At 31.2% G+C, this 17478-nt stretch overlaps 2 protein-coding genes across 4 annotated transcripts in view; both read left to right on the forward strand.

Moving 5' to 3' along the window:
* The first annotated feature begins 140 nt into the window (after window positions 1-140).
* LOC148618871 (mitochondrial dicarboxylate carrier-like) lies at window positions 141-11499 on the forward strand. Its single transcript, XM_088578180.1, has 9 exons — window positions 141-503; window positions 1290-1406; window positions 1839-1999; window positions 2282-2323; window positions 3140-3254; window positions 3573-3665; window positions 4227-4298; window positions 4749-4805; window positions 8185-11499. Exons 1-9 carry the CDS (start codon window positions 402-404, stop codon window positions 8284-8286), a joined length of 861 nt encoding a protein of 286 aa, XP_088434306.1. The 5' UTR covers window positions 141-401; the 3' UTR covers window positions 8287-11499.
* Window positions 11500-13539: 2040 nt separating this feature from the next.
* LOC148618872 (protein HID1-like) overlaps window positions 13540-17478 on the forward strand; it is a 31715-nt gene continuing 27776 nt past the window's right edge. Inside the window, exon 1 of one of the 3 annotated variants that reach the window (XM_088578183.1) lies at window positions 13540-13735. In XM_088578183.1, the coding sequence (XP_088434309.1) occupies window positions 13670-13735 (66 nt within the window). In that variant the 5' untranslated portion in view covers window positions 13540-13669. Of the gene's footprint in view, window positions 13736-17145; window positions 17332-17478 lie in introns of those variants that run through there. The other 2 variants (XM_088578182.1, XM_088578181.1) reach the window with 2 other exon arrangements.

Genomic DNA, 17478 nt, shown 5'->3' on the forward strand with positions numbered 1-17478 from the left:
GAGTTTCTTATAATGATAAATACTTCAGTGTCATTATATCGTAAGATGTCAACTAGACAAAATATAAAAGATTTTTATATAATTCATAACTTTGTAAAATAGCAATCATACTTGTTGCGTGCTTATTTTTAACTGTTCTCAAGGACAGGTGCCCGAAGGGAGATAATTAGAGGTTGTCTGCTAGGCCCAGATTTTGCTCTTTTAGCTTTTTCACAAGTATTTTGTTGGTGTCATTGTTTAGAACTAATTATTCAGAATGTAAAACACATACTAGTACAGAAAAATATACGATTTAAGCAGGCTAAAGGTAGCAGAGAGGCATAAACCCTTGAACGTGATCAGATATTCAATATCATACTTGTGTGCAACTTTATCGGGGTAGCTGTGACTTTAGTGTGATCATGGCAGCAGTTGATAAAACTAAAAGAGTTGGGAGATGGTATTTTGGTGGTGTTGCAAGTGCAATGGCAGCTTGTTGTACACATCCCCTGGATTTGATGAAGGTATGATTCTGGGGTCTGTGACCACGAATAAAATTAAATCAATTTTGTACAAGTTCTCACATAAGTAAGAAAATTCAAGACAAATTTGTATGAAAAACTGTAAGCAAATACTTAAAATTTAATATTGAGTTCTCAGCTGAAAAAAAAAAAAACATGATGGTTTTTTTCTAGGTAACAGTAAATGGAAACTAGTCAGTGTAAAACACAAGGGATGAGTAGTCCCCATTCATGAAATTGTTGGCTGCCTATCTAATTATTTATAATGTGACAAAATTTGAAATGACCAGGACCCTTTTGTGAAGTGACAGCTCTGGTTTTAAGTGTAAGTTTAGTTGAAATAGTAATCAAGGGAACCAAGGTTATAGTGGTAATCAAAAGAATGTAATCCAGGGACAAAGACCAGACATGGAAAACAGACACACACAACAAAGAACCCAATAATGGCTTAATAAATTAGTGTAACTTTTTATTGAAGCTGTAGAAATTTAATAGAAAGGCCTAAAAAATTACCTGTGATTCCAACCCTAATTTTTTATGCCTACCCAAAAGTTTTTTGGGCAATTTTTTGACAACTAATATGAAAGCCTGAATGTGTCTTCAAAACAAACCAATCAATTTTTTTTTTAAAACTGCACCTGATGTTTTAGAACATGTAAGCAAAAATACAGGGCTTTTTTTCTTTGCCAAATAGTTTAGTTATTGACATGAAAATTATTATTGACAACTGAAAAGAAACTGACAATTACCTTAAATTCTGAAAGAATCTCTTGTTCTATTTAATTCAAGGTGCATCTGCAAACACAGCAAACAAAAGTTAAAGTTACATCACTAATAGTAAGGCTTTACAAGAGTGATGGTATCATGGGATTTTATAATGGTTTATCAGCATCTATAACACGACAGGTAAAGTACATATAATGTAAGGGGCATTAATTCAACTGTGGGCTCTATATCAAATGCTTAATGTACAATGAAATGTATATATAATTCATTATGAAGAAAAGGTGAACCAATGCCTGCTTCCTCTAATTTCACTAGAAATCCAGAGGGAGGTTACCTGTGGGTATTCTATGGTTGTCACAGAAATCCTTAAAAATGAACCAGTAGAATGGTTGTGTTGTCCACTTAATTGATTCATATAATTTATCAATAGATAATCTTTTGTTAAGAATAATTTTTAAGATGTTGATGGTATTATACAAAAAATAGTTCTACAAATGTCAATGAGGTAACTTACAGGGTATCAAATGTCTACTATAATGATATGATGCTATCAGTTGCTTCTTCACCCAGTTCCCTACAAAAACAAAATCAACACAAAAAATTTTTTTCCAGTTAACCTATTCAATGACACGTTTTGCCATTTATGAAACTGTAAAGAAATCCTTCACAACTGATGGAAGTGTGATGCCATTGTACCAGAAGGTTGGTTTAGCAGGATTTGCTGGTGCCACAGGTGGATTTGTAGGGACTCCTCCTGATTTAGTCAATGTGAGGTAAGACGAATACTGATGGTAATTAAATTTTGCTTAATTGAATATGCATTTAGCTGTGGCAATATGTTGTTTGCTACAAATGCCAATGAGATAAGGAGCATGACAATAATAACAATTGGTGGCAACAGCCTTCAGTGTTTAACATGAAACACTGTGATAAGCTCTTATTTGTCTCATGATTAAAAATGATGAGACTTTCAATAATATTGGGGTTACTTGAACAGCTTTTATGATTGATGTGTAAGACTATATGAGAATAAACAGTAAGATATTTTATTTCAGGATGCAGAATGATGTTAAGTTACCAAAGGAACAAAGAAGGAAGTAGGTACAATGTAGTAATCTGTCAAATCTAAAGCAAACATTGTAATTGTTGTAAATAAGTCAAACATATTGTAAGGCCAAAACATGTAAATGTCTGTTTCCTGATACCATGGCAAAAAATTCCAGGTCTGTAGCTAGCAAATGATTATTTCTGTAGCTAGAAAATGATTTTTTTCTAGAAATTTTATTAGCATATTTCCAGATCAGCAGTTTTGAGTAATTTGGTTTGTCAGATAAATCCATTTAACAGGTAGTTCCATAGAACAACAGACTGAACTGGTTGTACATTGACTAATTTCTGATAATGATATTTCTTCCGTGTCACAAATAATAAATTTGTGGCCCTGGATGGAGAAATGTTTAATACCATAAATACATATTGACATTTGTAGAATTATGAATTCATATATAAAAAAATCAAAACTGCTATGCTAATGAAAAGAATATGTAATTAGTATTAAAACCTTTTTAATGTCTCTTTGTATCTGTTTAAATGTATTTTTAACCTTTGTAAACCCTACACCTGTCTAAATCAAACCAATTTTAAAGTCCAAAATGGGTTTGATTTAAATAGGTATCACTGTATTTGGATCTCTGATGTCATCAAAAAGTGTTGCAAAGCACTGCACATCAAGTAATATGAACTGTACTAATATTGATTTCCCATTCATGACAATGTTAGTGAAATGTTATGCATAGCAGCCCATTTTTGAAAATTGTTGGTAATTGCCAATAGAAATATGTCCTTCTTTATATTCATGACTTTCAATTTCCTTTGGGATGCTTTTATTGTATCAATATTTGCAATTATTTTAGCTATAAGCATGCTGTAGATGGACTAATTCAAGTATACAAAGAAGGCGGTTTAGCTAGAATGTTTAATGGTGCTTCCATGGCAAGCTCAAGAGCTGTGCTTGTTACTGTTGGTCAGGTGAGTTTATAGAGCAAGGCTTAGACAAAGGGAGGTAACTATTGTGACAAATTGAGAAATATGCTAGTGATATACATGCTAGAGATATAACACACAGAATTGAAAATTTATGAGATCAGGTAATACTTTTTGATGTGATCTTGAGCAAAATACTATATTGGACCTATGGAATAATTTTTAGATTATCATTAACTTATTTGAAAAGACTTGGCCTTAAAATCATTATCATCAAACAGAAATATTAAGAATGTTCAAAAGTTGCAATAATTGGCACCAATTAAATAGTGAATTATATTTAATTTATAACATGTTTTACAGCTTGCTGGGTATGACCAAATCAAACAAACTCTAATGAAGACTGGAATATTTAAAGACAATACAGTAACACACTTGATATGCAGTACAATGGCTGTAAGTCTTAGAAAAGGGAGACAGATAAAGATGGGGTTGACTGATAGTAATTTATGTTTTTCTATTTCAATTAGTATAAACTTGTCAATGTGGAATAAGAGAGGCATGTGACATATACAGGCAAGAAACTATTGCCAAAAAACAAAATTGTGACATCTACCGGTATATACATATAGCAGAAAAAATCAGACCATAAAATGATGTACATACAACATAAAGAACTAAAACAAATGAAAAAAGATTAGATTCATCTCAAAAAACATATTTTTTGTAAAAATGGGTTTGAATTTTTCTTTAGTTGTTAGTGTAATTTTCATTTGAGATTTTTTCATGGACACAATTGGCTTATATAGTGATTTAAACAAAAGACGTATTATATAAACTGAGAGAGAGCACAACAAAATTGAAATTGACTGAGTATCTTTGACTATAGAAAAAAAGTGACAGTAACTGATCAGGTTTATCATAAAAATCAGGGTCATATGGCTGCTTGAATAAAAAATTCCCATTACTTATAATGTTAAAGTGACAGTTCATTTATGAGTATTTTCTGTTTTGTAGGGATGTCTAGCCACTATGCTCACCATGCCATTAGATGTTATGAAAACTAGGATGATGAATAATCCATATCCTGTATGTAGAAAACATATTTAGCCTGTGTTGTTTTTACCAGCCATATGTATGAATTAGTTTTACAACTATAAGCTAAAAATATTTAACAACAGTTTTATATTTGCCATTTTTTATTGTAAGACTTGTAGCAAGAAACCAAAGCAGTCAATCCCTTATACTTCTTGGTCTTTACTTCGAATATAGATTATATCATGAAGCAAAATTAGACTTATATAGGGAAATCTAGAGTAAAGATATTAAAGGCAAAGATTTCAGTGCTTCCTTACTCTACCTACAGTTTCTAAAACATAAATTATATGAAGTGAAACTTGCATGATTTAAACTTTTTTCAAACACCTTCAATTCCTTGGATTTTATTACTATTACAACTATTACACTTTTTGCTTCAGCTCTTTATAATGGCTACATTAGTGAACAAATGGCCTTTACATTTCTATTTCTCTGTTTTAGAGTATATGGGCCTGTGCCAAAGACATTGCATCAGCAGGACCTCAAGGATTTTTCAAGGTACTTTTGTTTTTAGAATTTTAGATACTGGTGAAAAAGTGTATCACAATAAATTTGATGTCAATATCTAAAAATAATAAGCTTTGGTTTGAACTTATTAAACATTATATAGGTTTCACCCTGTTTGTCCTATTTTCTTATCAGCTTGCAGCATTGCTATGAAATTTTGTGGGATGTAATGTGTGCATACTGTCAAGATTTTATGTTTGGACATAAGGACAAAAATTAGAGAAATGTTGGCTGTTGAATTTAGTCATTTTTAAGCAAAATTTTGTATGATGCGTTGTCTGCAACTCCTCCTCAAATTTGAAGTTTGTTATGAAACTTAATGGGGTATTGAATTCCATATGGGGTGTGTTTATTGTAACAAATTTTTATTTGGACAAAAATTATAGAATTGATTACAATTGGAACTTAGGCATTTTAGGCTGCAAATTGTGTGTCGAAAGTGCTTAGTCTATTCACAATAAAAATTGTGTCCAATATGATTCTTATATCCACATTGGTCCTCAAATGTACAGGGTTCAACAGGCTGCATTGGGATGAGGTACAAGTCCCATTAAGGGCAATGTCTAGTTACAGTACTTTTAGTATAATGCTTAAATATCAATAGGACAACATTTTTCACACTGATGATTTCCCAAAAATTGTTAGGTTAAGCCAAATTCTGGCTTGGTAAAAGTGTTAAGCATGATGTTCCTACACCTAATGATGGTGTGCAAGGTCATAGGATCTTGATTTTTATGAGATATTATGGAACTGGGTGATAGTTAGACTTGGTAATTTTTGTCAGAAATATATCCCAAGCAACACAGTTAGGGATTTGTTATGGGGGGTATAAATATTTTTTATGCAACAGTCCGTCCATCGGTCCTCTTTTTCTCATCGCAACTAGTCTGACACTACCAAACAGAATTTCATGAAGCTATGTGACCAGGATACAATATGTTGATATGCATATATTTAGGAATTTCTGATCCCCAAATTGATCCCCAAATTTTTTGAGTTACGGCACTGGAACAGTTTGTCATAGCAAGTCTTGGAAGGATTGAGTTGAACCAACAGACCATGAGTATCACAAGTCTTGGAAGGATTTCTGAATCTGCAAACCATGTCTTCATACAGAAATAAACATGTTCCTAATTTGGTAAATCTAATGAGTGGAGGCATCATTAGTGTCTTACAGACACATTTGAAAAAAAAAAAAATATCACTACTAACAAATGAGGCAGGGGCTCCTGTGATAAACAGGGCTTCTAGTTTTTTTCTATTTTTAATGTTATTTCTTTCAAAAATCTTCTCCTCTGACACTACTTGACCAATTGGAACCAAACTTGGTAGAATATTTTTTGGGATATCCTGCATAGAACTAAACTTGGGATTTTTGATCCGTCAAAAAACATGGCCACCGTTACTAAAAATAGAACATAAGGGTCAGACATTAGTTTTTCGCATGTATCTCCAAAACCGTTACGTTTAGCCAAACTCTTTCAGTTACTGAAATGATCCTTATTATAATGCCTTCAAAAGTCTTCACGAGCAAAGTTGTCAGACGACTCCATGTAAGAGTTATTGCCTTTGAAAAATGAAAAATGACGTGTTTTTTTTTTTTTTTTTTTTTTTTTAGTTTTCAGCCAATATCTTGAATACAAAAATAGATAGAAAGAAACTTTCATTTGCTGAAATGATCCTTGTGATAAGTCTTACTAAAGTCTTCTTAGGTCAAAATTGTTGGACAACTCCTTGTTAAATTTATTGCCCTTGATAGACAAACTTATAACTACTAGACCTATCAGAAACGAAATTGGTATGAATGTTTCTTAGTGTGATTTGCATAAAGCTGATGTGGGGATTTTTGATCCATCGAAAAACATAGCAGCCATTACTAAAAATAGAACATAGGGGTCAGAGAGAATTTTTTCGCATATATCTCCAAAAGCATTAGGTTTGGCCAAATTCTGACATAAGGTAAAAGTGTTCAGCACGATAAGATCAATTGTTAATCAAATTTTTGTTTTAATTCATTTAGGTTTCACTAACCACTTCTAATGTTTCCATTACTTTACATGTTAAAGATGTAATTTTCAAAGTTTCACTGCGAATTCCCAGGACAAATGACATTTTAAAGTTGCATACCATTGCAAAGCTGGGAAAATAAGGCTTTCAAAATCATTATGCTAATGGTACGATGATTGCAGAAATTCTTCACAAAATTTACTTTAATAAATAATACTGAAAAGCCACATTTTTACCTTTTCTGCTAATTGACAGCATGGAGGCAAATTACTGACACGTGTAAACTATATTCATACACTTTTGTAGTAAATTACATATATGGTTTTAAAGTACACATTCTCAGCTTTATTTTGACTACTTTTAATCAGAATACACACAAATAATGGTCTTACAATGCTTAGGTCTAGGTTCAGTGTGTTTTTGGTACTACATAGGGGTGGCCATTTGACCTGGAAGTGGTTAGTGAGACCTTAGCCATGTTGGAGTTATTGCCCTTTTTCGACATTTTTTCCCTATTTTTAATGTTTTTCTTTAAAAAAAATCTTCTCCTCTTAAACTACTAGATCACTATATCAGTATGAATGTTCCTTCGTGTGTTCTGCATAGATCTGATGTTTGGGTTTTTGATCCATCGTAAAACGTGGTTGTTTTTAAAAATAGAACAAAGGGGTCAGACAAAAGTTTTTCGCATATACATGTATCACCAATATCGATAGGTTTAGCCGAATTCTTTTAATTGCTGAAATGATCCTCATTATAAGGCTTACAAAATTCTGCATTTGGCCAAATGACAAATGTCAGATGACTTCTTGTTAGAGTTATTGCCTTTGAAAGGTGAAAAATGATGTTTTTACAGTTTTCAGCCAATATCTTGAAAACTATGTTAGATAGGAACTTTTAATTGGTGAAATGATACCTATGATAAGGCCTACACAAGTGTGCAGAGATCAAATTGTCAGATGACTCCTTGTTAGAGGTATTGCCCTCAAAAGTTGAAAAATTATGTTTTTAGTAGTTTTCAGTCAATATTTTCAAACCTATGATAGATAAAATTTAACTTTCCATTGATGAAGTGATCCTTATGATAAGTATTACCAAATCCCTCAGAGTCAAATTGTCAGACAACTCCTTGTTAGAGTTATTGCCCTTGAAAGGCAAATATTTAGCCAGGTGAGGGATTCAGGCTCCTGGGAGCCCCTTGTTTTTAACTCACATCTAAAATAAAACATTCCATTTTCATTTATGTCACTTACATTAGGGTTAGGAGAGTTTTTGTCTGTTATTTTTTTTTCAATATTTCTAGACTTCAGATTTTAAAATAACTCAATTAGTATTTTTTAAAATATGATTGTTTATATTTCAGGGCTTTATGCCGGCCTTTGTCAGACTCGGACCTCATACAGTGTTTACTTTCCTCTTCTTTGAACAAATCAGACTAAATTTTGGTGATGATCCAAAGAATTAAGAGCTCAAGAACAGCTGGCTGTTTATATATGTCCCAGATCATGAAAATGCTTAATTAAATTGATTTTTGTTAAATGATTTTATTCATTCCAATGTTAGGTGCCATATTTAATTGTCAGATAGGTTTGGCATTTATAGCGTGGTTATAGTTTCATTTGTAAACAGATATTTTATTGTTAGAGAATGGGTAATAGGGGACTAATCTCCGTGGACATTAAATTGAACATTGTGTAAAGTCAAAGGGAATATGTATGCTGTAAACTTGAAAACTGGAATGTTTTAAGGAACATGATTTTTAGCATATCGTTAACCCATTCATTGTGTATCACAAAAGACAAATGCTTTGGAGTTCTAAAATATATCTTCAATTTTAACAATATTTGATATTTTCAGTAATTTAAAATATTTTTACTTAGAAATTTCATACTACAAAAAATAGAACTTATCAAGCCACTAACCTTGATATAATGCTAAATAAAGTTGCTAATTGATTTATACATTTATATTATCAATTACTCTTTATGTATGCAGGTTCCTTCCTCTACTACATAAGAGAGGTTGTAATTCTGATCTGTCGTGCCCAAAGAATGTCAGCATGACTCAGCAAATAAGATAACCAACCACTTAATACTGTTTTAATTCTTTCAGCAACTTATTTTTAGCATAAGGGATGTGCAATATTATCCTACAAGTTCATTATTTTACCATATTTTCTGATTTGCAATTAATTAAGTGATATGTCGATCTGTTGTTAAAGAATACATTTTTTAATATTTTGTAAACCAGTCATTGTCACGTTTCACAGTTTTAACCATGTAAAATTTTGCGGGTGTTTTGTCTTGAATACCAACTGTATTGGTGTTAAAAACCAAAAAGGGAAGCAGGTGTTTGAAACTATTTTTTTTTCGGTTATTATCATTTTCACAAAAATACATGAAATAAATTACTGGGAAATACTTAGTTTATAATATTGATATTCCATTTATGAAAATTGGCCTGTTTGGTGCAGTTAGTCAATTTTTTTGTACATTGATACAGAAATAAATGTGATGTTTTTTTTTTTATCTGGTTATTTTAAAGATATTGATGTAACATGAAAGAAATAGTATTCATTTATAAAATGTTATGGTATCAGATTTTATTGTTTGCCTTGATTGTTTGTTACCTTGTTAATGGCTGAAAATTAATAAATATAAGTTGTATGGTAGTTAAAAGATCTAATTTATAAAAAATTTACACTTCTGTTCAAAATTCAGCATGCATTTTGTATTTATTTGATATTTTTATGATGATATAATGGCTTTTTCTCAATGAAGTAAATTGGGAAGTTATGGAAATATTTTAATTTTGGTGTATTTGGCACCTGTCTTAAAAATGCCAAAATCAAAACACTCCAAAGTGGTGACTGCTAGAAGTGTCAATGAAAATGTTTTGCAACCACAAAAATTAAACACACCAAAATAAAACACCTCTACTGTGGGAGAAAACCATCAAAATATCCCAATGTACAGTATTTATATAAATACCTTGTTTCATAAGCTTTGCTAGCAAAGAACATCTTTAGCTCAGTTGGTAGAGCATTAGCTTACAGAGCCAGTGAGTCCTGAGTCCTTGGATGGTACCGTTGTCAATTTTATTGTGATCTATTGTATTTAAAGTCCATACCTTTTTTTTCATAAGAAGGATGGCATGGTCTTTAGACAAAAGGAATAGGTTAAATATCAAAGTCCTTTGGGTTGTAAGCATGAAGATTTCTTTTGATAAATTAACTGGTTTTGTACAGAGAATCCTATGCTTATATAATCAAGGAGATCAATCATTAATATTCATTTACTAGTCAAAGTATGTTTAGTTATAAATAGTTATATTAGTTGTAAATGCTTCTATGAAGATAATTTTTTTTTATATTTACCGAGATGATGATGAGTCTGAATGGTAATTTAATTGCTATTGAGACATTGATTTATTCATTAAACTAACTATATATTTTAAATTCTCTTTTTGCGCTCTCTTATTTACAGTATTTATTAAAAATACTTCCCACATTTTACATCCTTAGTTTTTTTTTTACTTTAATAATAGATTTAAAAAAAAAAACATCCGGTATATGGGTATAGAAAAAGGACTATACCACTAGTTAGTATTTGAAACATTTATGAAGACCGATTGTTGGCCTTGAGCTGACATTTTTCATCCTGGCGGAGTGGTTGTCTCTTTGACATATTCACCATATCCATTCTCCTTTTATAATCTTTTTCAGTTTGAAGTTTTCATCCATGCATCATAATCATTGTGATATTTTATTCAAGAAGTAGAGCCAGGCTCCACCTAAATTGGCCCTGAGTACTATGAAGTAGAGCCAGGCTCCACCTAAATTGGCCCCGAGTACTATGAAGTAGAGGCAGGCTCCACCTAAATTGGTCCTCAGTACTATGAAGTAGAGCCAGGCTCCACCTAAATTGGCCCTGATTACTATGTATTTTTTTGACATTGTATATCTTTGTGATTCCTTTTTGAAATCCTTTTAAGTGTGTCTCTGTAAGATAAAAATTGGTTGAAGTGGAAATGGCAGAACAATATTCTTTTTAAACCAAAAAGTATGAACTTTGCTTAAAAGTACATTTGTTAAGAAAACCATTCTTTTTTACTTTTGTAGTGAAGAACATTTGACACTTTAAATAATCCAAGTGAAATATTTGTCTTGGAGGGGTGGAAAAAAGGAAGATAATATACTTCTAAAAATAAACATTATCATTTAACAAAATACTAATTTATTCTTTGTCTCATTTACTAAATTTTTGTACATTCACAGTCATGTATTTTTTTTAATTTGGGACATAAAAGTGTTGAACACCATCTCCATACCTATGGTAGTAAAACTTTTTTTCTATGAATACAGGGTTACATCTTCATGAAATTGAGTACGTCAACACGCCTTGATATGTACTTATTAGAATATATATAATTGTATATTAAAAAGTACATGTCAAGATGAGTACATGTATAAAGTACACAATATAATCAGTTGTGTATCCTTTTCTTGCTCTTTGTAATTCTTTTTCTGATTTATTCTTTAGAATACTGCATTATTTATAGTAATGTATATGTGTATTTATATGCCTTACTGTATTTCATAAACAAAATAAATATATGCAGCAAAGCTGGCAAGTCTTTTTGCTTCTGTAAAAATCATTTAAAATAAAAATACAAATCAGATTGTTTCTTGTTATGTCAGGGGAGTGACTGCATAAAAGCCTTGTAGGGATATGCTAACAAATAATTTTGGCAATTTTTAAGTACTAAGATGATTTTTCATGATTATTCTTGTTAACACTGAGTTTTTACTGCAACTTTGCCAGAAGGTTACACAACACTAACTCAACCAATGAGCTTTTGTGAACATACACCCAAAATAGTCCTACATAAATTTTAGTGCACTTCTGGAAAAATTGCACATCAAAATGGCTTATTTATCCTGTATGTGTATTGTTATGCTTATTTAGTGTTTGCTGTGGAGGTTTTTTTTGTGTAATCTTTGTTGCTTCCCTGTTCACTATTCTAATCATGGTCTCCTCAATTTTATTAGAAAAACATCTTTTTTTTGATGAGTTACAATATTGACCAGTTGAAATCTTTAGGTAAAAAAATAAAGAACAAAAATCTAGTTAAATAGGTTTCAGAGCTTCTGGAGCTTTTTTACCTGACTCAGTCAGAATCAGTTGTGTTAATGGTGTAAAAATATGTAAAAATAATAAGTTAAAATTATTTTAAAAAAATCTTTGACATGCAAATTTGTATGGTAAAATTACAATGAATAATTTAAACAAGCATTCTGAGAGCTTTTCATTTTTTTTTTTAAGAGAACGGATTAAGACCATGCATAAATGAGAAAATTGCAGTAACTGAGTCTGCATTAAGTTTCAAAACCCAAGGACTATTACTCATAAAAAAATCAACAGACCAGAACAAAGCTCAAACTGTAACTTGTCATGGTAAACCAATAAACCAAATATGATATATATATATATATATCTGAAAGCATGATTAAAAAAATGTGCAGAAAACGGAGTTTTTTGCATTAATTTTCTAAGTCCAAGGGCAATAACTCTGGAAAAAAATTAAAGCACAGGATCGATTTGAGAGATTTTGATATGTAACTTGTCATGGTAAAGCAATGTACTTAATATCAAATGCATATCTGCAAGCATGATGAAGAAAGTATGGAAAACTAAAAGCTTGAATTTTAAGACTCCAAGGGCACAAGTCAGCAAAATATCAAAATACCCTGTACTTGACTTTTTATAGACAACTCTGCAGGTATTTCTAGAAAAGCAGAAGACGCTTACTCTACCAGTGCACCTGGTCCTTGCTCCCAGTTTTTAGTGGAATCTGAGTTGCTCATTTACTTTTGTTACTTTGTATATATTATTTTGGTTATTTTATGATCCAATTGATGAAATGAACTTTATGATAAGTCCTACCAAAGTCTTTAAGGTCTCACTAACCACTTCCAGGTCAAATGGCCACCCCCCTATGTAGTACCAAAAACACACTGAACATAGACATATGCATTGTTAGTGCATTATTTGTGTGTATTATGATTAAAAGTAGTCAAAATGAAGCTGAGAATGTGTACTTTAAAATCATATATGTAATTAACTACAAAAGTGTATGAATATTGTTTACATGTGTGAGTAATTTGCCTCCATGCTGTCAGTTAGCAGAACAGGTAAAAATGTGGATTTTCAGTATTATTTATTCAAGTAAATTTTGTGAAGAATTTCTACTATCATTGTACCATTAGCATAATGATTTTGGAAGCCATATTTTCCAAGCTTCGCAACGGTATGCAACTTTAAGATGTCATTTGTCCTGGGAATTCACAGTGAGACTTTGAAAATTACTTTTTTAACATGTAAAGTAATGGAAACGTTAGAAGTGGTTAGTGAGACCTAAGTCAAAATTGTCCTTGTTAGAATTATTGCCCTTGAAGAGCAAAAACTTCACCAGGTGAGCAATTCAGGCTCCTTGGAACCTCTTGTTATGGTCTGAGATGTCTTGGTCCGAGCTGTCCGTGGACCGACTTGTCTTGCACCTGATCCAAGAATGAGCAATGCGCTGGTTTAAGCCCCATCCCCAACCTAAACAGTTAATTGCATGAAATTTTAATTATCACAAGTTCTACCCACCTATATTTTCTTGCCTCATTTCTATATTTACCATTAGTACTTTCAGCGCTTTTATTTCTTGAAACGGAAATGCTGAACAAACGTTGTCTCCCCTATATTGTGTTTTCTTTCCAAAATGATAATCAAATCGATTTTCTGACAGAAATTAGTACTAAAACAATATGCTGGAACGATAGCCTGTAATACTATAGTGAAATGGGTAATACAGACACTAAACTAAACTTCAGAAAGGCTGTCATACAGCTCACAACAAAGACGCAGGTAAAAATGCCAACAGTCGTAAGATTTCTTTCATACGTGTCAAAATCATTTCTAAATCTATGAAGCAGAAACCCCACGCGTTCTGACTTTCAAACAGGGCAATGTTTTGCTCAAATATCGTTTAACGGCGATGATTAGATTTTAGTTTTGATTTAAAGTTTGTGAAAATACCGAAATCCACTTCCCATTTTTGACCATTGTTTGCTAGATGTGGGGTTCAACATGAACAAACTAGATCCAAAAGCACATTAATTCCACAGTCTGTACCCTGTGAAGGCCACTGAAGCCAAATTGGGTTCATTACATTCACAAGTGAGAGGTCAGGAGTCCCCTGACAGATCACTCATGTTCAAAAATTCAGATTTTTTTCTAATTTTTGGCCTCAGTTTGGCCTCAAACTGGAGATAGTTAATGCAAGAGGTCAACATAGTAATGGTGATAAGAGAAATCATTCTTATTTAGATTCCAGGCTAAATAAAGCACTATAGATTAATTCTGTTGTGGAGGAGGGCCAAGAAATAAGGCCTACTTCTAAAAAAATCTCTCTTTTTTGGGCAGCAGAAATTCATGACTTCGTTTTTCAGCTCAACATTATTTTTTAACACTCAATATAAGATAGCCTCATTTTAAAGCACAGTCAAGCTGCTTGCAGATGGAAACAAATTGTCTTTTCCGAAACTAAGATTCACACCACCAGAACCAATAAGGTGGAAACAGGGCCAAGACTGGATATATCCAGGCTCAGCACAACAAGGGTTAAGTTTCATAATTTATAAATATTCCATTACAATGACAGTTCTCCATGGAAGGTGGGAATTTTTTACATATTACCCATGACATTAACTAATGCAAATCATTTTAGATGCAACTGACTGTCATAAATTTCAAGAAGATTATAAATGCTTTTCCTTGCCTCGATTAAGGTAATACAACAAAGCTATATTTTTTCTAAATCGGGTTACTAGTAGGTTTTTGAACAGCCAGCAGAAGAGTGGAGAAAGATACATAAATTCAATTTTTATACGCACGTCTGTCTAGTTAGGAGGTATAATGGTATAGTGGTGTCCATCAATCACTCACTCTTTGTACAATAACTCAAAAATGTTACCACCAATTTTTGTTAAACTTTGGTGAATTGTTTTTTTTTTCTGTCAATGTGAGTTCTCTTTCGATTTTTATAAATTTCTTATTTTTCATATTTTTGGTTGGTTTTTGATTTATCAAAATACCTTATGTCGCTGGTTTCCTACTGTTTCTGAACACTACTCAAAAATATAATCTAAATGTAATTCATTTTTTATCATTCTATACATCTTTTATAACCTGTCAATATGTTTCAAGCAATTATTCATCTCAATGATATTCTATTATTTCTGCAAATAAAATTAAGATTTAGTACTCAAATGAACTGAAGATTTGAGGGACTCCTTTTTAGATGTTTATTTAAGGAATGAAGTTCTTGCAGTAATGTGCCAGGAAGCATTAAATGTGCTATGCATGTTCTATTTAATTCTATTATGAGTCCAAATCTCCATCCTATCATCAGTATTTTATGATTAATAAACAGGAAGTGAAGAGTGGTGATTTTAACCAAGAAAAATTGGTGGGAAAATTCAAATTAATAAAAGTGTCTATTTTTTTTAAATCAGAATATGTTGATCACAGATGATTTTCTAAAGCTGAAATTAGTTTTGTTTGAGTATTATAATTACAGTGTAGGATAATACTCTGTTAAAATACATTTGAATGTGATTGCAAATTAGGTTTTGGATAGGTTTAGAAAATTGGGGAAAAGGTGAAACAGAACAAAATTTGTAAATGTGTGTGAAGTTAGATACTGTTTAATTATCATTTACAATTTTTACTTCAGAAATAAATTTGTTGTCTAGTTTATTTCATGCTGCAATTTTCGCAAGAATCAAAAACCCCAGTGCTAACAGCACTTTGATTGATTTATGGGACTTTATTCATATGAAAATGGGGTGATTTTACATTTTCACCTTTGCAGCAGTTTTTTGTGAAACTTAGGTGACTTGTTAGACTTGCTACAAGTCTCTCTGTAAAATATATATGTTCTTAGATTAAATATCATTACTACCAAGTATTTGTTCATTATCTATCTGCAGTACTGTTCTACAATACATGTACATGTACCTTCTACTTCTGTAAGGTATTTTATGTCTTTCTGCTACACTTAAAAAACATTCTAAAACTCATAAGATATTCCAGACTTTTTTTTTTTGCATTCCTTTTAAAGAATGAAAAAAAATAGTCTTTATTTACCATTGTGGTCAATTTCATATAAGTTGTAAGTGTAAAGTGACATCAGAATGATACAATGATATTATTTTACAGTTTATAGGTTCAAATGATGAAAAAGCTTTCATTAAATTTAAAAAAGCAAAGGCTAGGATGTTATATTGGGATTATTTTTCTTCACACTCAAAACATATTTAAAGGGAACATTTAAAAAATTATGCAATACATTCACTACATTTTTAGTGACACAAAATACCTTGATGTGTTTCTTAATCATGTTCATATACTTAAGATAGTGTGAAGATATAAGGCCAAGAGGCAAAATAACTTATTCTTTTTAGAATAAGTATTAAAAGATTGTCTAAATTGTTTCCCCTTTACTGAGCTTCAAACTTTAGATTGGTACGAATGCATTTGAATCAGTTAAAGCAAAGTTTTTATTAAATGTGTATTGATAGTACACATTAAATTGAGCACTAGAATAACTTTTCAATACAAAATTACCATGTGTACATCTAATTCCAAAAATACTAATTTATATTTATTTGAAATTCCATTTATAAAATACAAGTAGATTTAAGTCAAGCTTCACATTATACAATTTTGTAATAACTTCATATCTTTTAAGCACAAGTTCGTATAGAATGATATGTAAAGAGTGTTGCATAACAGGTTATCTTGTTCTTATTCACAATTATTTTTATTAGACTTTTTGCTTGGAAATGTTTGATAACCTACATGTAAAACCAACTTTTCTAAAAATATTTAAAATTGAAATGAATTGATTTTTGTACAAAGAGCAATTTTGTTTGTAAAGTATTGTCACATTTTTAGGTTTAATATATTGATAGTTGATATGTATTGTTGACATAATGATATGTTTAATGAAACATTGTACACAGATGTCCAATGGATATTAAACATGCAGCCATGCTGAATAGTAATAGTCTTACCTGTAACAAGCCATTGAAGGGATTATAACTGATTTTTAAATATATTTACCTTGTCAACTTTTAAAGAATTAGTGGATTTTATTTGATTAGATTCTTTATACAAACAAAATTCACAATGTGAAAGGATAATATGTGTATTAATGAAAGTGTTACTGTATCATTCATAGCCATTCAATTCACAATACATGTATATTCTTACCATGGTTTGATATATCTGACCATACAGATCACATTGTTCATTGTATGACTTAAGTAAATAAATGTTGTTGATTCATGGCGGATTTGTTTTACATTTCATTGTGGAAATATTTTGTGAGGAATAAAAATAATATAAACATATCAAAAAATGAACTATGGAACATTCTGAGAAGTGGACATTTTGATGTAAGTTTTGTGCAAGAAATATTGGTGCCACTGGCACAAGAGATAATTTGTTTTTAACTGCATCTTTAGGAAGGAGAAAAAAAAGTGTAGTAATGGCTTTCCTGTTTGATTAAAAGCAGTTCTAAATCTGTATTGGACGGCTATTTT

This window comes from Perna viridis, chromosome 4 (genome assembly GCF_037379345.1).
Source record: "Perna viridis isolate PV_CMFRI_1.1 ecotype Kerala chromosome 4, ASM3737934v1, whole genome shotgun sequence".
In the NCBI taxonomy this organism is placed as follows: domain Eukaryota; kingdom Metazoa; phylum Mollusca; class Bivalvia; order Mytilida; family Mytilidae; genus Perna; species Perna viridis.